Source organism: Colletotrichum karsti (assembly GCF_011947395.1).
Source record: "Colletotrichum karsti strain CkLH20 chromosome Unknown Scaffold20, whole genome shotgun sequence".
Taxonomy (NCBI): domain Eukaryota; kingdom Fungi; phylum Ascomycota; class Sordariomycetes; order Glomerellales; family Glomerellaceae; genus Colletotrichum; species Colletotrichum karsti.
Window position 1 is genome coordinate 774,875 of NW_024065920.1, and position 21,040 is coordinate 795,914.

The following is a 21,040-nucleotide window of genomic DNA, read 5'->3' on the forward strand; positions in this document are numbered from 1 at the left end:
ACCAGGCTTCTGGCCCGCGGTCCTGTGGTCCACTTTCATATCCGGCATACACCCATGACCCCGGTTTCCAGGTCTGATAAGCGCCTCTTACACCAGCCCTTTTCGCATGCTCTAGGGATCTTCTGGTTGTTCGAATAGGAATCGTGGAACAACAATGGCCGATTCGTGCGGGTGAGGGGTGCCAGCGGGTTGGTGGAATTGGAGGGAGCCTTGCCCAACCGTCCAGCACAAGTCAGTTGATCGAGGAGTCGGGGCGCCCTTGTACTTGACTCGTTTGAGGTAGCATTGGACATATTGTTTATTAGAACGACTTCGCGGCCGTCCTACAATCTTCTTTGAGTTCGTCCCTGCTGCGATCGAGGTCTCGGCTTGACTACCGACGAGCCCTTGGCTCAACGTCGCATCCGCCCGATGGTCAAAACTGCTTGTGGTGCCGTTAGAACGTCTGGTCGGTAAGCGGCCTTTGGCATCACTGTGCCGGCCGTTGTAAGTGACCAGATCTCGGCTTTCACGTGCTGTGATAAAATAATTACCTTGTGTAAGGATGAAATACTCCGTCCCCCTACCGGCAGAACACCCACATGTTCCAGGGCGCCCCAGCGCGGAGAACGCGGCTCCACTTGTACCCTCGCGAGTTCCAAAGGGCTGGGCCACGATGCGCGGCACTGGGTCCTTATTCGGTGGCTTCGGCAATTCGAGTCGCTAGCTGCGGCATGCCTCGAAGGGCGAGCAGAAAAATCAGTGGGCTTCATCAAAAGGCAAGGCCCACTGTCGATTCCCATTCCGTAACTGAATTTGAGTAGAAACTCTTGGTCGATTTCTTTGGGAAGAGGCTCATATTACAGGGCGCCTCCCAAGCCAGCTGATCCACTGAAGAGACTCTTCTGGTTAAACCGTGAGGCCTGCTTCAAGATCTGCTTCGATGTCCCGAGTCAGCTCCAAATAGATTGTTGTCAGACGGCGCAATTGACACGGGAATCCGCGAGGTCGACCAAACATCGAACATTGATAATCATGGTCCATGTGATGTCAGGGGGGTTTTCGTCCGATCTCTCGGAGCCACTTCCGCCGCCCCACGCGCCGACGATCTCACGGACCTGGGCCGGACATCGTTGTCGATATATCCAACCACCTATTCCAATCACTGTTCACTAACAACCAGCCGCAAGAGATCCGAACAGCTTGTTCGTTGGTTTCCGGGTAAACGTGATCGACGCCCAGTGTTCGAGCCAAGACCTGCCATCGACGGGACAATGTAACGGTCTAGTCCTCTGTCGGGGAGCCGCAGCCTTGGCGTCTGCGCGATGACAGGACGTCACATAAGACAATGCGATGCAAGACACTTTTTTGGCCCGATTGTCCAACCCCAGCTGGTAAAAGGTCATCGGCGCCAGAGTCGAGGTACATATGTACTCAATCAAGTGTCATGAATTCGTGAAAATTTGTACATAGTACACAGAAGATATAACTCGTCTCTATCCATCAATCGGACACCTGTACTCCCTCGCATGGCTCTCGATCCTGCGCGTCTGTCCCTCGACGTCCAGTCTTGCCTGATAAGCATCCAGACAGCTCTGGTGGTAAATGTGTCTGCAAGCCAGCACGACCAGCGGGCCGAGCGGCTGTTCTCCGGGTCTTCCCACGGCATCCCGCTGGCCGTCCGCGTCACCTTCTGCACCCGCGCCCCCTCCTCCTGCTTCTCCACCAACCGGGCCCGGCACACCGGCCGCCGCTTTGCCCTTGCCCTTGGAATCGTACACGGCTTGGGACGCCTCGGAGTCCGGAGACGCCTTGCCCTTGCCGCGTTTATCCGTCGAGGCGATCTGCGCCTTCTTCTCTGTTCTAAGCTGCTCATCGCGCGCCTGCTTTTCTTCCCACGCCTCAAAGACGTTGCCGGAGACGCCGGGGCCCCAGATGCGGCGGCCACAGGCTTCGCATGTGGAACCCCTGGGACGCCAACCGCGTTGTCGGAGGTCGACCGCTTGCTTGACGTTGACGAACAAGCTGCGCTCGAGGAGACGGTTCGAAAGTCGCAAGATGGACTCTTCGTAGGCGTATGCCGAGAATATCGACGCCAACACCGAGCGCAGGTCTGCTAGGTTGGGCGAAGATGCTGCTGCTCGCGTTAGGAAGGCGCGGAGGATGCGGAGGAAGGATAGGTTGTTCCCCGCATTGCTCAGAAGCCTGTTGCTGGCCTGGGCTCCGGTGGGACTTGAGGTTGTCGTCAGAAGAGCTGTGAAGGTATGCTGCACCAGCGACCGCAAAAGCGTCAAGAGCTTCTCTTTGTCCAAAATGTCCGGGATCTCGTGATGAGCCTCGTCTGCAGCGATACCGTTTGGCATGCTGCTGGACGACTCAATCGTCGAGGAAATTGATCTCGTCGTCTGTACCGCGGCTTCAATCAGACTAAGCCAAAGCTCCTCATCTGGTGACAGGACCTCCGTCGTTGACTTTGACTTCTTGGACTGAACACCGTTCGCCTTCCTGGATGACTTCGTTTGACCCTGGCAAAGCCAGATGCCCACATGAACGTACTTCTGAAGCGCCCGTAGAGTTTCTTCGGCGCCCGACTGCATGTCGATCGACGTATTCTTCTGAGCGCTGGTCAGGATGGCTTGTAATGCCGACTCCAAGGTACCAAGATGCTTCACGAGCCTGTCCATTGCATCCTTGACTTGACCTTCTCGTGCCATCAGAACAACGGCTGCATCAATCACACCGGTCTCCTCCATAGCAGGAAGCAAGACATCAAGTCTGAGGTTGACAGACTGGACCAACCCGATGTAGTCTGAGACGTGAGACGGATCGTACTTGCACATGAGCCGGACGTAGCGTTCGATGAGGGCGCGGTCTGGGTTCGCGGGAGCATCTCCGTCTCGCTTCTCCGGCTCGAGCAGCGTGCGCAAGTAGAAAAACTGTAGCTCCGGTGCGTCTTCGGCAGAATCGAGAACGTGTTGAAGGATGTCCACAGATTGCGCTGCCAAGACTCTCGCCGCTTCGGGAGGGTTGGTCCCGAGAAGTTCCCTGGCGTTACTCTTGATTGCTTCGAGGACCTCTTGCACCTGTCGGCGATTCAGGCCACTATGTGGCCGAAGACAGTCCCCGATGCATTCAAAGACGGCATCCCGGTCAGCGGGGTCTTCGAAGTAAGTCTGGACCAGCTTGCCATACTGTTTGTCAACCTTGTATTGCCTCTTCAATATCCGATAGAAGCCTGCTTTCTTGAACATCGGGATCAGCTCGCTTGTATCGGGCGGTTGGTATATCGAAAGCAAGTACTCGGCACTGAGTTGTGCGTCTTCGGCTAGGTCAGCTCCCGGGTAGTTGCAGAGCCCGGTCAACACCTTCGTGAGAGTCGAGCCGGGGAAAAGCAAGTACTGAGGGAACTTGGGCAAGTTGCGAGCGATGAACATGTCGAGATAGATGGTGTCCTCTGCCGCGAAGTCCGCCGGATTCATGATCTCCAGTAGGATGGAGACAATGTACTGACGATCGACCGTGAGCCCAAATATTTGCTCTTCAGGGACGTCGCCTCTAATGCCGCCGTTAACTTGTTTCTCGGGAGAATCGTTCAAAAACGAGTCTTCGAAGGCCTCATTGACGGCACTCAGAAAACTTGGAGCATCGAACTTCAGAATCAACCTGAGATACGGGAATGATGGCTCGGTGTGCTGATCCGGCCGTGTGAGAAACCGCCGACTGCTGCCCTTGGGCCACGTAACGCTGTTTCCTGAAAACAGAAACCAGTAAATCTCAGCTTTAGCTTTTGAGGCAACTGCATCATCCATGGTCTCGCCTGTTGGGTACACTCTGCCAGTCAAAGTATACGAGAGATAGGGAAACATCTTCAAGGCGTTCACACCATATATCTCGTCATCCATATTCCCGGAGGACATGTAGTCGCCGTTGCTCATGAGAGGTACCAGAAGGGTTAGTAGGTCGATCAATGGTGTGATGTAGTCGTTTAATGCCTGGTTCCAGACATATATCAGGGCGTCGTAGAGGCTGTGCTGCTTACACAGTAGTGTGATCTGATCCAGGTCTAACGTCATGGTGTCCATGTGAACAATCATTTCCTCGAGTCGGCTTTCCCAGCCCTTTGTGACGTAGTGCGTGACAGTCGATTTGACCACAGTCGGCGGTACGGTCGTAATGCTCTTCTCGAGGATGTAAGGCTCCATGGTCTCGAGGAAGATGCCTTCCACGCTGGCCTCCTCGTACCACTCGTACATTTCGTCGAAGAGAAAGTCTTTGTCGCCAACACTGTTGCAAGCCGCAAAACATGTCTCAGTCAACTCGCGGAGATGAGCGTCATCCTCAGATCTGTGAGTGAAGGCATATTTTAGAGATGCTCTCATAATCTCCATCAGCTTGTCGCGCACCATCGAATGGCGCAGCTCGGTGTCTTCAGGTAGGCCGATTGTGAGCTTGTCAGCGTCGCCCGTGTAGTATGATGTCCCAAGCTGGATGGCACCGACGTAGTCCCCGTTCTCCATAAGAGCGATGATGCGGTCGGCCCAGTTCGACAAAGAGCCAATGGACACATCGTTGAAGCCGAGCAGGAAAATTTTGCCCTTGTACGTCTTGAAGCTCATGTAAAAGGCGTCAGCTACGACACCGTGCATAGACGTATCGTCCTCGTCCAGTTGCTCCACCAGGTTGTGTAGCTGCTTCGAAAACAGGTCGGAATGATAGATGAACTTATTGATGAGATCGAAGCCCTCAGTCATACGCATGCTCCGGTCCTCAACCACAATCAAGCGCTGTGTTATAGTCAAGACGGTGAGAACGGAACGACTAAGCCATTGGACTGCGACAATGGCCTCTTCGCACTTCCACCTACTGCGTGCCTTGAACTTGAGTGTCGGCGGCTTGTCCTTGTTTTCTGCCGGTACTTCGTCGACGTCCAGAACTGTTAGAACGTTGGACCAGCAGTACACCAATTTGACTTTGGAAATGTCGCTGCCTGTAACGGGATCTGGAACCTTAAGCTTCACCGCGGGGAACCACGCCAAGCATCCGGTCATCGCGCTATGATGGGCGACGTCTTTGGGTCTCGCTGATTTGTGCTGCGTTTGAGCAACTGGCGTTGTAGATACAATCACCAACAAATAGGGCGTCAGCATAGCCGTCAGGCCCATCGTGTCTGTGGCACGCTCTGTGTTACCAAGAGGCAAGGGACTGAAAGCCAGCACAGTGCTAGGCTTGAGCGGCTTGCCAGTGGGAGGCGCTGCGTTCGGGTATCGTCCAAGAATCCTTGTTGTCTTGACGGTGCGGCCTAGAGAGCCGGTTCCTCTCGTTGCAAGATGGGAGAAGGCCATACCGCGGTCATCCGCCGACACGAGTGCAGTGTGCCTGGTTCCAAGAAATCCGAGGTGAGTGACCGCGACGCCGGGAAGATGCCCATCCGCAGTTCGATTCTGCAGTTGTGACTGATCCAGATGCGGTATGGACAGGAACGGCCTAGACGCGCGGTGGGCTTCCCAAGTGAATATGCTTCCGTCCGCGTGTCCTCCTGCGATGGTGGTATGATCTGCCGACACAGCGATCGCCGTGATGGCGCCCGACTCCACGGCCTTGGTACCTGGCCCAATGATGGTCTTCAGGATCTGATTGTAATCAAACATTAATATTATTCCCTTGCTGGTCCCCAGCACAATCGAGGCGGAGACGGCGATGCAAGTCGGGGTGCCGAAGTTGCGTTTCCCGGCCTCGGAGAAGGCTTGGCCATTGAGTTTCTTCAATCTCGTCCATCGGACAACCTCCCAGGGTGGTGATGGAGTATCGGTATCGTCGCGATCGAGTAGCCCGGAGCTCAAGGATGCGGATCGGCTGTGGCCGGAGAGGAAGGCGGGTGAGGAGGATCTCGGACTGTTGATGAAGCTGGCGGAGGATATGCGGGACTGAAAGCGGCGGTCGAATGGTCGGAACGAGGGACTGGGACTGCTAAGACCTGGCCGCGAGGCCACGGATGGAAGTACGCTGCTGCTAGGAGAAGAGATCACAGAACCCTTGGGTCGCTGGTTAGCTTAGGCATCACCAAACCGAGAGCTTCACTTGCCTGGACGGACGGCGAATCGTCAGGTACAGACATCAGAGAATCGATCGGACTTCCCACGCGCTTTGGCGCCGCATCCACTGATCCCTCTTCGGAGACATCATCGGCTTGCTCTCGGAGGATCTGGCGGTAGCGATTTGATATAGCGCCGTTCCCGATTGCTGGGGAGGCTTCGTCGGTCGTAGTTTCTTCGTCGTCCAAAAGGCCGACGATGCCGTCTTCCTCCCTCTCGGCCTTCACGGTTTCCTCATCGCTGGAAGCTTGCACGTCCGCGGAGGACCGGTCGTCTGGATCTGCCATTGTGTCTCCAGGTCCATCATCTCTCTCCGTCGGTGGTGGGGTCATCAATGGCGGTTCATCAGGCACATGTCTTCCGGTCGGGCCAGAGAGTTCGTTCTGCGTTCACAAGCTAGCCCAGTGCTCTCGGCTTAGAGGAACAGAGGTAGGGCCTGGCTGGATCAGGAAAGAGTCGGAGAACCTGAAGAAGCTGATGGGAGGATACGGAGAACCTATGCGAAGCGATTCTGTTTTCAAGCTCCTATCGGACGAAGAGAAGCTGGAATGTCAATGGTTGCTCAGTTGCAATCCGTAGGAGCGCATTACGCAGTTGGACGCGCACAGCCCACACACCTAAGTTCCAGGTTCCAGGTTCCAGCCACCCAGAGCTCCAGCGACGGACCGGGGTTTCTCCGGTGGGCTGGGCCGTGATCACCCAGCACCTTGAATGCGCTGCAGGTCGTGCTGCCTGGTTACATCACAGCTTCAGCTCTTAAATGCGACGAGACCCCACACGCGTCGCGAACCAGCACGACAACATCTTCCCGAGATTCGGAGATACAACACTACCACTTGGCCTCCCAGCTACTTCCGGCACTTCAGACCTTGTGCCATGTCTTCAATTGGCCCCCAAATGCCGCCGCACCTCACAAAGAGAAAGCGCACTCCAGACGACGAAGACGCAGATACACCACGCGCAAAGCAAACCCGCAACACCGATGAGATAGACCTGGAGGACGAGTCCGATGACGATGGCTTCGGCCCCAGCGCCCCTACCACAACAACACAAGAAACAAAGCCAACGCAGAAGTCATCCATCGGTCCTACGATGCCTCCGTCAAATACCAACGAAATCAGCCTCGACGACTCCGATTCCGACGATGGCTATGGGCCACCCGCTCCTCGCGCCGCAGAAAAGCCAGCAGCTCCCGTGTCCAAGCCGTCGATAGGCCCTACCATGCCTCCGAAGCAACCGATCGGCCCCTCGCTACCACCAGCAGGCGCCCAAGCAGACGCGAATGACTCCTCAGATTCCGATGACGATGACGACTACGGCCCGGCCCTTCCCTCCTCAGCGGCATCCGCGCAACGAACACAAGCGGCGGCCGTCGCGGCGGCGGCGGCGGCAGCAGCAGCAGGTCCTGCAGCGCCCCAGCGCGATGACTGGATGCTTGCACCACCAACACAGTCGGGTTACCAGGAACGGGACCCGACGAAGCTCAAAAGCCGCAAGTTCGCAAGCGGCAAGTCGTCCTCTGCCGCTGGTGGCGGCGGCGGCGGTGGCATCAGCAGCATCTGGACGGAGACGCCAGAACAGAAGCGCAAGCGTCTCGAAGATGCTGTCCTTGGTCGTGGAGACCCAGCAGCCGGCGCCGAGCAGCAGAAGCCACGCCGTACAAGAGAAGAAGAGGAACGCGACAGACGCATCAGCGAAAACATTGCAGCGTCCCGGGGTAAAAGTATGTATGAAGAGCATCAAAAAGAGAAGAGGAGAAGTGGAAAGGATGAAGAGGAGGAGGATGACCCCAGCAAGCGAGCATTTGATAGAGAGAAGGACATGGCGCTTGGGGGCAAGATCAATACGGCACAGAGGAGGGAAATGCTTAACCGTGCCAAAGATTTTGGTGGCCGGTTTCAGAAGGGATCCTACCTTTGATCTTACAAGATTCCATATACGCCTCTCAGCGTGAACAGTTTCACAATTGGTCAGAATCAAGCATCAAGCAATCGATATTTATCAACATTGTGAATTGTCATTATTCCATATCGGTAAATGCCTATGTCGCCGCAACTCCGCCGCTCTCCTTTAATTCCAGAGAAAGCAAACCGAACCAAACCAGGCCACCTTGTAATGCAACTCCCGCGCTGCATGACGGCAGCCGAATCCTCTGTCCCCCTTTTACTCCTTGGGGTCATTGCTCTTCCTCCAGACACACGTTGTATGTAAAGTCGGGTATGAAAAGCGGCGTCTTGAGCATGTGTAGATGCAGTCAACATCGCACTCTATGCTGAGATCTGCAAACTGGTCTCTTGGGTATGATGTACATAAGTAGCACAGCAGAAAAATCGAAGTCGTTTTGTTGGACGACACTGTTAATGTGTTGGTGGTCACCTGGTCTCCGTCGTGACAGCCGGGGCTGGTGCGGTCTGGGCACCAGCTTCAAGCTGGGACGGGGTGACATTGGCACCAGATGCCGTGGGCGAGTCAGACTGCTGCTGATCGCCACGGCGGAGAGGGTTGCGGAAAGCAGGCATCCTAAGGCTGGAGAGTAGGCCACGAGATTCTTGATTCTCCGCAACGGGTGGTGACTGGGGCGTGCTCGGAGTCGGGTTCGAAGAGGCCTGTTGGCGGGCTCGGCGACGACGATTGGCACGGTCGTTGTTCTGCCGATTACCTCTGTTACGTCCGCCAAAGCCAAGTCGGGAACCGCTCAGGTTGTACCAAGCAGGAGGAGGGGCGTTTGGCATATTGGTACGCGAGGCCGTACGAGCCATGTCGCCGTTGGCATTGCCCTCGCCCTCAGGGGCCGGGCGAGGCTTAGGAGTGTAGTAGTCGGCCTTGCACAGAGGACAGCAGGCACGGCGGCTTGTAAGCCAAGGGTCAACGCAGACAGCGTGGAATGCGTGACCACAGGTGAGACCACGGATATCGTCGTCATCCTCCAATGTGTCGATGCAGATGGCGCAGGTGTCACCGCTAGTAGCCATCAGCTCAGGGGGAAGGGCGGCGTTAATGTGTTCATCGTCATCCTCGTCGTCTTCGCTGTGAACGCGCTGAAGAGGAGTGGCGGCCGTCGGAGACTGTACGGTCGACTCGGGATGGTTGGCGTTCGTAGTCGAGTCGCCTTCCCTCCTGGCTGCGTCCTCGGTTGGCTTTTCGGACGTAGTGGCTTTGTTACCGGTGCTAGTGGCGGGGCGATCCTCGGAATCTCGCTCCTTAGACGGCAGTTCGGGGACAATGCCATCGACGGATCTGAGGCTGTTGGCTCGACTCGGCGGGGCAGAGACGCCGCCAGTCGTAGGTAGACCCTCCCTCGCACGCTCCGAGACCCAGGCTTTGTACTTCATCATGGGGAACTTGTCATTGACTTCGTCCATCGTCATCAGCTTCTTCTCGCGGCGACGGCGATGAGGACGAGGCATGTTCTCAAGGTTGATGGGCTCGCCATCTTCGTTGAGACGCATGGCACGATTGCGAGCGTTGTAGCGGAAGCAGTACTTGACACCGACGATAATCCTGATGGAATGTTAGATTTTCGTTGGCACAAAAGCGACATGAGATGCCAGAACGGGCTCACCAGAGGTTAGTGAAGACGACACCAAAGCCAAGTGCAACGAAGAAGAGCAGAGGGGAGCTCGTGGAGCCGCCGCCTCCTCCTCCACCACCTCCGCCTCCATTGCCGCCGGGGTTGGTTGTCTGGGGATCGGTGGAAGTAGTCGGGCTCGCTGACGCAGTATCGGTCGAGACGACCGAAGCCGAGGATGTAGTCGAGGGAGAGAACGACGTCGAGGGGGCGAAAGAGGTCGCGGGATCTGTGGACGAAGCCTGCCTTACGACGAGACGTGCGACCTCGACGAGAACCTGATTGACGACAGCCATTTTGACGATGGGTTGATCGGATCCGATGGGTGAAGTCGTCGAAGTCGAGAAAATCGAGCACCAGAAGTGGGTGATGTCGCAGAGATAATCACGGTCGGAAGAGAGTCGAGATCATGGATGGATCGATTGAATGTCGCGGGCGGGCAAGAGCCCAGATGTGAAACCCAGAGGCCGAAAACAGCCTCTCTCGACGGAATTGGTCGACCTGATCCTCGATCGCATGCGGCCTGCAATCAACACAGTCGCAGTCAGGAAAGAAAAAAAATCTTTTCTTCCTTGGGAGTCGAAATTCCAATCCACTCAAGCTGTATGCACAGCTGTTCTGATGAGCAGACGGGATTGAAACGAGAGGAAAATCACGACTCGGAGCCGGATGGGGTTGGTTGAAGGTTGGCAAAAGCAGGCTGGGAGAGTGCGGAGTGAGGGAAAGTGCAGGTGGAGCGGGATAAGTATGGAACAGGACTGTGGAACTCTTGCTCTCTGACGGGCAGGAGCAGTCGCAGTAACACAGCCCGGTCGGGTCGACAGTGACTACGTAGGTACGTAGAAAAGTGGAAATGCGAGGCGGCGGGCGGGTAAAGATACACACCACGACTGCACACTGCACCAGTATGGACTGCATATGGAGTGAAGAGGGATAGAGGTCACGGTAGGAAGGAAGGAAGGACCCAGACGCCAGACAGACAACGGAACACCCAGACACACCCACCTACCAAGTACACACACACCCACAGATCACTAGGGACGGGTCTACCGCAGTAGGCTGGGAAGAGCAAGTTAGTACACTGTGGGCGATACAGCCTGTATCCGTATCAGCCATCCGACACTTTCTCATCCTCTAACAGTCTCACACTTTCACTCGGTGGAAGGAGGAAGGAAGGCACGAAAGTAAGGAAAACCGGGGGGCAGATGCAGCCAGGAGGGAAGGAAGACGGGGAAGGAGCGATGGGAACGGACTGCAAGATGGGATTGGACAAGGTTAGCCTGAGGTGCGAGACTGGGTGCTGGCTGTAAGGAGGTGGAGCAGCTGTGGATACCCCTGTCTTCCCCCGCCGCCGAGGGGAAGAACCTCTATGAAGGTACGTACTCTCTGAATGTGCTGGCTGCACTGTGCCACTGCGAGTCTACAATCGGATCCCTCAGACAATTAACATTTCAATTTGCGCACCATCGCACTGCACCTGCACCACCGCCTTGCTTGTTGCTTGCACCTCTGGCAACGCACCCTGCTCAAGCTGAGAAGAAGCCTGAGAGTGTGAGCTGAACACACACGACGGTGTCAGGGACATGAGACCACGTCCTGTCGCTGCAGGTCTGAACGGCCGTTTTCGCCGCAGCCTGCAATGCTTATGGCCTGTGTGGTCTGAATGATTTGACTGAGGGTACTTTGCGACCTTTCTGTCCCGTATGGACGTTACACTTTCCACGCCGAAAGACTTGACTGAAGGTACCGAAAAGATGAGGCACTGGACCTGACTTGTCTTCCACTCACCTACCCAACTAAGTAACCAACAAGGCGACTGACATGGACTCAGATCAACTCGAGAACAGCGCAACAGAGTCCGGGCGCGCAGTCAATCAGGGAGGGACATGGCAGTCGCTTCGATTCCAGTTCACGGAATGGCCGACCTAATCTCATTTGGGCAGGACAACGGCACGCCAGGCACATTGTGAATGGTGGGACGGGCACTCGGCCAGGCCACCATTCTCGTCTCGGTCTAGTGCCATCATTGCTGTACTGCGCTTGGGAAATGGACTGCGTTTCTACAGCCCACTCCCAAGTCTTGGCTGGGGAACCAAGAAAGAGGCGGGGGAACCAGACAAACCAAACCACACAGGGCCCGAGACTTGCTGAGAGCAGGGGTCAAACACTGAGCTGACAGCTGCGATGTGCCTCAGTGGCAGCCACTCCAGCACTCGCAACTACCTTGCGGATACCTCCAGTCTGGATCGATACGGATACTTTACCTGCCTCTGATACGCCATTTGGGTCAGCGGCTGCTTCGGTCTTCTCACCATCCTGCCTCTTGCATGGCCGCTTCTCAACAGTCCTCATGTCTCGACGGCATTCTACTTTTTCAATCGTCTTCGGGCTGACCGTTTCCTCTTTGTCGTCATTCTCCCGCTTTCCAGGCTGATACCGCCAGGACTCAACGAGTTTCTGATACCCCCTATCCTGGACGAAATCACGCCTCAAATCAAGGGGCCCGATGTGATGCCGATTTGATACCGACTCTCAGGCACGGGATCCCAGGTACGGGATACGGCATAATGGCGCCATTGATATAGGCAAAGCAGGTGTCTTATACCTATCTGCCTCCCGTGCCTAAGATTCCAAAAAGAAGGCCGTCGCGCACCAAGCACCCTTCCATGCCGATAGTACGGTGGATAAGATCCGTGCCATCGATTTGACTTCAATACCATGTCGGTGTCCCATACCAGTGGACAATGTCGAACATCCAGTTCGCGGCCAACCAACTCTGTCTTCACAAACAAAGACCTTTGTTCTCCTCATCGCCTCTGCCGTCAGCCCTCGATCCAAAGACGCTAGACACGGAGCCGCTGAGCCGCTGCTCCAACCTCCATCGTCGCCGTCGCAGCCAACCGCCCCGGCGCCCAGTCTGATGCGTTGGTGATCCCCCAAACCCCAAAGAACCAGTTCGGGAAAATGTGGAGTTCCCCCGACGGGTAGCGAGGCCGCGACACCATGCAGCATCCAGCAAAGAAGCAAGTTCGGCGCTCCAGCGAAATCCAACCCCAGAAGAAAAGATGACCAGGGTGGATTGGGACTGGGTAGAGCGGCATGTTTCGTCTGTCGTCAACTTCTCGCCCGGGTTCTGCATCATTGTGCCATCTCAAGACCATTCAATTTTCATACAACAGCATGGGACAACTCGGCGGCATCATCTCAGGGCCTAAGAATTAGCTGGGATCTAGATCGCATGCATGCACCGCTTGCAATGCTCCGCTGCAGCCCACGAGATTCTCGGCGCTGTAATACTCCAAGAACGACGGTGCAGAGTATCTGAGGTTCGCCCCAACCACGCTGGACGATTTATGCTTGCTTCTTCCAGTCGTGGCAGTTGTTTTGACTCTCTCAAATCTTCAAAAGCAATAAGCAATCTTGTGCCTCGTGTCTAGGTTATTTCAGGTCGAAGATGCTCCGCCAAAGACGATGTACCATGGTAAGTAGCCAAGCAAACAACAGTTCGAGAAGCTTGCGCCAAAATCCTATGCTGTTGAGATTGATTCACTTGCTTCGTCGGCAGCGTGTCGGAGAATCGACACTAGGCTCCCCGGGCCGGCCAGACCAACGCGACAAAGGCCCCTGTCTTCGTCTTCTTCAAATCCCAGGACAATGGCTCGTTGTCCCGCGTGAACGGCGACAACACCACGTATTTCCGCAATACGAAAAGAAGGAATATTACTCTCTCGCCTCGCACGGAATACGACGCTCAGAATGACGCCTCGCTCGAAGGCATCCGAAAACCTCAGACATGTTCGAATAAAATCTGCATCTCAGCGTCGCGCTACCATTGTTAACAGTCAGCCAGAAGATTAGAAAGGCAATCAGTAGCTATCGACTTCAGCCCATGACGAGCAACGCGCGTGCCGTTAACCGCTGCAGCCACTTGGAAGTTCAGATGGTCAAGCCCGGAACGCTGAGGCCGGAGGGCAACTGATTTCACCTCATCTTTTACAATGTTTCAGCATCACAGACAAAGACGACGCTTTTTCGCCACAATGTCTTCTTCAGCGGTGTACTGTGTATCGTGCTTGATTCAGGCACCGTCAATGCTACTCTTCTTTTGTCCGTCTCGACTCAACTCCTCGAGCCTTAGAGTCCTACCGCCGGCATTGCAAAAAGGCGCATCTGCATCTTTTCGGGGCGTTTGTCCGTTGGCTTGTCAGTGCCACTCAAGCAAGCCGAGTGTCGCGTGCTATTTTGGCAGCCGGTGTAACCCAGCTTGGCTCAGAGACTAGATGTCAGACACACAACAAAAAGTGCGATGGCGCTGCGCTGGCAATACCAACACCGCACACGCATGTCTCGAACGTGTCATCAGATGTCAAACCGCGACTATTTTATCATCGTTTGCCAAATCTCAAAGACAACCGCTCACCGTCTCAAGCCCCCAAACCCCTGGGAGGCGTCCAGACACCCTCTTCGCAAAGCTTGGCCTCCATCGGGGCCACTACCTTTCTAGGGGCGCCCAGCTAAGGCGCTTGGAAACCATCCGTCACCGTATAGCTCAACGGCTAGTATGCGTCAAAAGCTGAGCTGGCCTCTGCATCTAGACTTCGAGGTTCGTTCTGTCGAAAAGAAGGGTTCCAGACATGCAACAAACTGTTGTCACAAGTGGTAGGAACCAATGTCACGCTTCTTCGGAAAACGTAAGGTGAAAGCCGACTGATCCGCCATTAACAGTACAACAGTACGCAAATTTAGTCTTTCCACGGTGCGTCTGGGGGTCGACGCCCAGGGAGGCTGATTCGACTTATGACGCTGACCGAGGTGAGTGCCGCAAACTCCGGGCACACCACCACCAGCCTTCGGAGTCGATGACGGCGACGAGAGCGGCCTGGCTGCCGTTAATTCGGCCGTTGTTGTTATCGTTCTTGCCTCTATTCTCCGGTCAGTGTCCGTTGGCCAGACCTGCGCCTCCGTGGCAATCGTCATCAAACCCGCGTCTCCTACCTTTTGGCTTCAACATCCCTCGCATGCGATCTGGAAAAACGAATTTGGCAGGTCAGTCATCAATCATGCCACTCCACCGAAAATCCGATGAGGCAGTAGGCTTCGACGAGCATTACCGCGTAAAGCATGCCGCGATGGATGGATGGCTATTAAGAGGGTCCCTGGGTGCAGCTAGGATCATGCCATCATCGCCTTCACCGCAGCAGTGGTTCTTCTACGTCCAGTGGACCCTGAGAAGCTTCAAACGGACCATTAACGACCATATCCGTCGTCGGAGCAAACAGTCGCCGGATCAGTGGCTGGTACCAACCACACACGCCGGTTTGGCAACGGTGATGCCGGGAACCGGTGGTCAACTCTCGCAGCATTCCAGCAGCCGCATTCTTGTCAATATCTTCAACGCAATTTGGCCATTCCCGTGTGCGTCTTAGGGGCAAGCAAACATTTTTTGCCGTCGTCAAGACACTGGTAAAGTATACCAGGTGGTATGCGCCCAGCTTTAATCCCGGCGTCGTGATGTCAGGCCAGGACTCCGTGGGAGACTCAATAAACTCGACTCCATCGCAGGAATGGAGATGTCATCACATGCGCTCTTCCCAGTCTTCTACAGAATACGACTGGCGCAGGGCTATGCAGAGCAACCATCAGTTCGAGGTCAACACACAGCTCCCGATGTCGAATTGCAAATCATGCCTCCAAAATCACAAATCACGGATCTTGGCTGCCGCGACTACCGGTGCCGTCATCCAATAGACTCGTCGTGACTTTGCCTCCCGCCGCGGCACTTGGGCTTGACGCAACAGTGATCACCTCAACACACCACGCGCGCAGAACGACCTGTCAGTCCGACCAGGCGTGGATTAGGTGGGGGAACCGCGTTGAAACACACCCAACGGCGGCCCAGTTGTAAGAGCATCTGGATGCCATTATTGGGCATCTTCAACGCGGTAGCAAAAACAATAACTGGGTTGGACTCGGTTTACCCAACGCCAATTGGCCTGGAAGGAAGTGGATGAGATCATTTCGATGGGACCCCAAGTCCTTTGTGTTGCCCGGCCCCCCTCTCCCCTCTGTTTACCTGCTGGTGCTGTCGATCCTCGACGCCGCGCCATCCGGGGAGCGGCCTGGACTTTGTTCGGAACCAAGCTTCATCTTGAACTAGCCCTCTGCGATAACGGCGACGGACAAGACGGCTGAGGGAGACGTCTAAGCCCGTGCCCATCAGACTTTGCATTCCGCGCCGCCCGATGGGCGCTTGTTTCTTAAGTCAGAAGACCCCTTTTTCCTGTCATCTGGTAAAGGGCTTCTATCCGCAGCCGTGAGAATGGTGATGCTTTCCGGCCCTTCCAGATTACGGCAATATTTGATCGTGTGCGATGGAGTCGATGGTTGGTTCAGATGTGGAGGAGGGTATCTTGGCCCCCATCCCCAGCCTCTCTTGGCCGACCAAGGCTGGGGGAGTCAGCAATCAATCCGAAGTCCGGTTACGCGTCCGAATCCTGAGCCCCGTTCCCGTACTTTTCTCTTCTTCATGCTTCGCTTCCCACTGGCCAGCTGTCGCGGGGTTTATCACCTGTGCGAGAAGCCGGAGAGAAGTGCGGCATGCGACAAGGCGAGGGGAAAGCAGACAGACCACGCTACACGTGGGGCAGGCCAGCACGCGAGACCGCGTATCGTTCGCTTCTCTCAGGCATCCTTGCCGATAGCGTGTGTGTGGGTTGACAGGATCGTGAGGGGCTTCTTTTTTTCCTTTACGGATACGGTTGACTCTCATCGTTCGGAAGGGAGACCCCCTGGAACTCGAACGCCGACGAAAAATGTCTCTGGTCAAATGTCTTGCACGACGGCTTTTTTTTTTTAGTCTTTTCCTACTGCTGAAGGCAGTTGGCTCGTGTTTTAGCGCGAGGGTGGCTGATCTATTTGTTTCAATCCCAACACCAAGCTTTTCTCAGGTGAAGAAGCTTATGTACGATGACCCCTTACTTGCCCATGGGAACCCCGAGTTCGTGATGCGTGAGGGGAGGGAGGTCAGTGCTGCTGCTGGTTCGTATTCCCGAGGAGTCCACGGAGGCCTGTCAAGTGTCATGTTCATTACCCCCCTCCTTCGGCGGGAACGGCATGAACCTCTCTATTCCTCACAACCAACCCCCCGGTCCCGGAACGGAGGGTGTCCGTGCTGGGGAGGCCGGACGGATGAGGACCCTTCCGAGATTTCTTTCACCGGGCCCGGGACGGTGATCTTCTACTCTTTTGCGATTCTCTATTTCAGATATATTCAGCGTCGAGAACCTTGGCCGACCGCGACAGTTTGCGGATAAACGCCTGTACGAATGCTGCCGATCGCAGTTTCCGTGACTCGAGGGTTTGGGGTTAGCGCTCTTGGCAAACTACTCAACGACTTTCAAAGCCAAAGGTGTGCTGTGCTGACGGACATTATTACATCTAGAAAGCACCGGGGCGCTCCCTTCCACGGTTCTTAATTACACGGGGACTACGGGCGGCGTATCCCGCATGATCTTGAACCCGCCCGGTTCCAGCTTTTGGAAAACGCCTTCTGGGTCATACATGGCCGCAACGTCCCTGAGCCGCTGCTTGTTGCTCTCTCCGTATCCCGCGTACGGGTCCTGGAAGATGCTGGCGTAGTTCGTGTACTTGTACGGCACGTACAGGCCCCTTTCCGCAGCAGCCGCGTTGATCCTGTCCTCGGTGCGTTTCTGCGCCGCAAACGCCGCGCCGTCGTCGAGGGAATCTCTCCACTGAACGAGAATATTCAGAAAGCAAACGGCCTCCTTCTGCCCGGCCAGGCCGCTGGGGTTGCCGCCGCGCCGCTTCATCATCTCCATCTGCGGGACGGAGATGGTCTGGATCTGCAGCTGCTGAGACGCGGCAAACGGCGCGACGGACCTCGACTCCTCCTCCCAGATCCGGTACGCCTCCTGCACCATGTCGACGTCGACCAGGAACGAGGTCGTCCACATCGAGTTCCGCGTCACGCCGGCGGGGAAGACGAGGCTCTTTGCGATGTCGCTGTGGAACGCGTTGGAGGACGCGACGCTCGTCGCCAGCGAGTTGTCGAAGAAGTCGTCGAACGCGGCCGGGTGGGTGTCGTTGGTACTCTGCGGGTCTGCGTGAGCGAGGAGCGCGACGCCGGTGGGCGGTCCGCCGAGGTGAGCGTTCCAGCCGAGAGACGCGGTGCTGCGCCAGTCTCCCGAGTCCAGGTCCTTCGCCCATTTCGCGAACGCGCCGTTGAAGACCGCGCTCGCCGTGGAGTTGAAGCGCACCCTGCTGAACCATATCTTGCCTTGATCGTACAGGGCCATGGTGAACTTGGTCACGACGCCGTAGTTGCTCCCGCCGCCCCGGAGAGCCCAGTACAAGTCGGGATGTGACTCGTAAGTCACGTTGATGACTTCCCCGTTGGCCGTGACGAGCTCGTACTCCAAAACGTTGTCGCAGGTCCAGCCGTATATGCTGCTTAGCCATGATATGCCCCCTATCCCTTGCGTGTCAGAAACCAAAAACCAACGCAGTCTAGGAAAATATTATCTCAGCTTCACTCACCTCCCAAAGTCAACCCACCCACGCCGACCCCGAACATCCTCCCGCCGGGCACGATCTTGCCGCGCGCCTCGAGGACGGGGTACACCCGATCCCACGTGCCCCCCGGCCCGAGCGCGACGGACTTCTCGTCCTCGCTGACGGTGACCTCGTCCATGGCGACCAGGTCGATGACGAGGCCGCCCTCGATGACGGAGGAGACGTACGAGTTGTGTCCGCCGGCCTTCACGGCGAACTTGCACTGGGTCTCACGCGCCGTCGTGATCGCGGCCGATACGTCCGGCGTCGTGAGGGGCCGGAAGAAGCATGCTGGTTCCACCGCGCCTTGGACCGTCGACCAGAGCGCTGCGCGTGTCGTTGCGAAGTCGGTGCCGTTTCGTAGGAGATTTTGGGTTGGGTATTGTTCAGAGAGAAGGGCGCACTGTGAGATTTGGCTGCTGTTAGTTGACGGGCGTGGCTTGGGGTTTTCTCCTGTGTGGGAGAGCTTGGGCTTACGGCTTCCTCGCAGCCAGGTAGGACATCACTTCGTCTTGCGTGACTACCGAGGTTTTCGGCGATTGTGGGCGTCGCGAAGGTCGCGAACGCGGACCAGAGATAAAGAGCGGACGGAGACAACATCCTTGGTTTGGCGATTGGAATGCAACTTGCTCCTCTCAAGCCATCGCGTTGGGTTTATATGCTATTTAGAGGCGCTCGGGTTCGATGTCTCGGTGTCCGGCCAAACCATGAAGCTTGGCAACATTTGAACTTCTCTACCATCTTGGGCGCAAAGGATTGCTGGCAAGTAGTGCTTCCACTGAGGGTTTGGTCATCAAACGGCCTTTTTTTCACGATGTCCGGGCTCCGTGAAGGCCCCGCGAGATGAGTTCATTAAATAGAGTTCGTAGCGTTAAGGGGTTCCGACTTATAATTGACTCCGAAAAGGAGAGGCGGGTTTGATACCTCAGAAAAGAAGGTAATCACGCTCACGGACCGTAACACACAGAAAAGAAAAAAAGCCCGTCAGCCCTATGTGACTTCTTCTGAATGCACCATAAGCGAAGAGAGGGTCGTCTTGGTTCCTCAGAAAAAGGATATTCAAGTTCACAAACTAGAACACACATAGAAAAGCCCGCAGCCAAGCGAGTGGTTACAAGAGAGAAGATTATATCTGGAAACCATCTGAACCCCAACTCGTTTAGCGCTGCAGTTTATGTCAAGAGCTGTGAAGACGATTTGGTCCTGGTAGCACTGCACTTGCAGCATTGCTTCTCAGTGGTCCTCAGTCTGCTGGTTGAGGGAAGCGAGTGTTCCGCATCAAACAGCTAAAGGAACATCATTTTCCTCCAGGCAGCTCAAAGACAAACGATACCTTCCATATAGATCCCGTGACACTACTAGTTTCGCGAAGCCTAGTAAGCTAACAAGTACCCGCTAATACTATCTAAGTTGATCTCTACTGATCGGCAAAACAGAGATTAAAGCAAAAGAAAATACATCACACTAGGCATTTGCTGGTTGTTACCAAACTAACTACTACACTATAATGAGATTTTAAGGTGTGTGTGTGTGTCCAAAGAGATCAGGGTTTTGAAACGTGAAACCGATTAGGTATAAACCAACTGAAAAGATGGATAATGTAAGACAAAATCGAGAGCATAAATGAAGTTGATTTCTAAAGAGGTATAAAATCTAACCTCAAGCAGGCTCAAGCTTTTCCTACGTACAAGTCTGAATAGTCGCTCTGTCCTAGCTGTGTTGGCTATTTAAGACATCTAGTACATCCTTAGATAAACCAGACACCTCTTACATCCAATACGGCCATTTCTGTCCGTGCCATTCCCAAAGTTGCATAACTTGTACCATAATTTTTTCGTTCAAAAGGAACCCAGTTAAACACATGCCACCGCTCGCACGTATCCTGCGTCACCAAGGTCTGGCGGGGTCGTTGCAACAGTCGTGCTCAACGGGCCGCAACACTTGGGTTCCTCCATCTTCCCGAGGTTGTCGAGAAGTTTAGGGGTAGTAGCAGCCCCAGTCGTACTTCTTCTTGCCCTGGGGGTCAGCGTAGGCGCCGTTGCCGTATCTCCCGGCGCAGAAGGCACCGACGTCAATGTTCCTTCGCTCGCTACCGTTCGTGCAGTACCAGTTGTAGGCACTGTTGCTGTCATTGTCTCCCGAGTCGTTTGCAGCATGGAACGATACACCCCACTGGCTAGAGCAAGCTGCGTTCATGTCGACGCCGCCGGCCCAGGTGCGGGCGGCAGAGACGGGGGCCGCGATCATGGCGAGGCTGGCGACGACGCCAATGATGGTGTGGGAAGCGAACATGATGAATGGATTTTGGGTTTGTGCTGTTGAGTGTTAGGGATGACGGAAATAGAAAGTGCTTGCAGAAAGTCTTACGTAGAAGGTGGTGCAGAAGCAGAGGCAAGTTGTGAGTTGAGGTGTCAGGCAGATCTGTGAGTGTGTTGGTGAGTGATGAGAGAGAGTTGGAATCTTTGACACTGAGGCCGTATTTATAGATGAATCTTCAGTCGTAGAAGAGGTCTGCCGCAGTGTACAAGAAGCATCATACGAACTCCGAATGGATAATTGGCATCTAACCAATCTCCTTTGAGACTTTGGACACGAGGTTTTACAAGGCATGCAGTCTCTGCCCCTCGTTGTGGTTGAATATTATGCCCTGAACGGGTTCACCCACGTACAGAGTTATTGGATCTGCAACGATAGTCTATTCCTTCTTTCCGGCATGAGAGTCAGGTTGACACGCCAGGGGTATAATTCATGATTAGATCTGCGGCTCCGTAGTTTTGAGCCTTACTCTATTAGGGTCAGGTCACAGCTCAGAAGATGGCTGCCTTCAGCC

The 21,040-nt window shown here is 55.2% G+C and overlaps 5 protein-coding genes across 5 annotated transcripts; 1 reads left to right on the forward strand and 4 right to left on the reverse strand.

Annotated features, from left to right (window-relative positions):
- Window positions 1–1,475: 1,475 nt before the first annotated feature.
- On the reverse strand, window positions 1,476–6,358 carry CkaCkLH20_06818 (uncharacterized protein; the record flags this gene model as incomplete). The annotated part of the gene is made up of 2 exons (XM_038889535.1): window positions 1,476–6,011; window positions 6,068–6,358. 2 exons carry the CDS (start codon window positions 6,356–6,358, stop codon window positions 1,476–1,478), a joined length of 4,827 nt encoding a protein of 1,608 aa, XP_038745347.1.
- Window positions 6,359–6,968: 610 nt separating this feature from the next.
- Window positions 6,969–7,991, forward strand: CkaCkLH20_06819 (uncharacterized protein; the record flags this gene model as incomplete). Its single annotated transcript, XM_038889536.1, has 1 exon — window positions 6,969–7,991. The coding sequence occupies one exon, from the start codon at window positions 6,969–6,971 to the stop codon at window positions 7,989–7,991; it is 1,023 nt and encodes a 340-aa protein (XP_038745348.1).
- A 452-nt stretch (window positions 7,992–8,443) lies between these two features.
- Window positions 8,444–9,935, reverse strand: CkaCkLH20_06820 (ring-8 protein; the record flags this gene model as incomplete). Its single annotated transcript, XM_038889537.1, has 2 exons — window positions 8,444–9,572; window positions 9,634–9,935. The coding sequence occupies 2 exons, from the start codon at window positions 9,933–9,935 to the stop codon at window positions 8,444–8,446; spliced, it is 1,431 nt and encodes a 476-aa protein (XP_038745349.1).
- Window positions 9,936–17,114: 7,179 nt separating this feature from the next.
- On the reverse strand, window positions 17,115–18,810 carry CkaCkLH20_06821 (uncharacterized protein; the record flags this gene model as incomplete). Its single annotated transcript, XM_038889538.1, has 3 exons — window positions 17,115–18,127; window positions 18,196–18,613; window positions 18,688–18,810. 3 exons carry the CDS (start codon window positions 18,808–18,810, stop codon window positions 17,115–17,117), a joined length of 1,554 nt encoding a protein of 517 aa, XP_038745350.1.
- A 1,377-nt stretch (window positions 18,811–20,187) lies between these two features.
- Window positions 20,188–20,502, reverse strand: CkaCkLH20_06822 (uncharacterized protein; the record flags this gene model as incomplete). Its single annotated transcript, XM_038889539.1, has 1 exon — window positions 20,188–20,502. One exon carries the CDS (start codon window positions 20,500–20,502, stop codon window positions 20,188–20,190), a length of 315 nt encoding a protein of 104 aa, XP_038745351.1.
- Window positions 20,503–21,040: the final 538 nt, after the last annotated feature.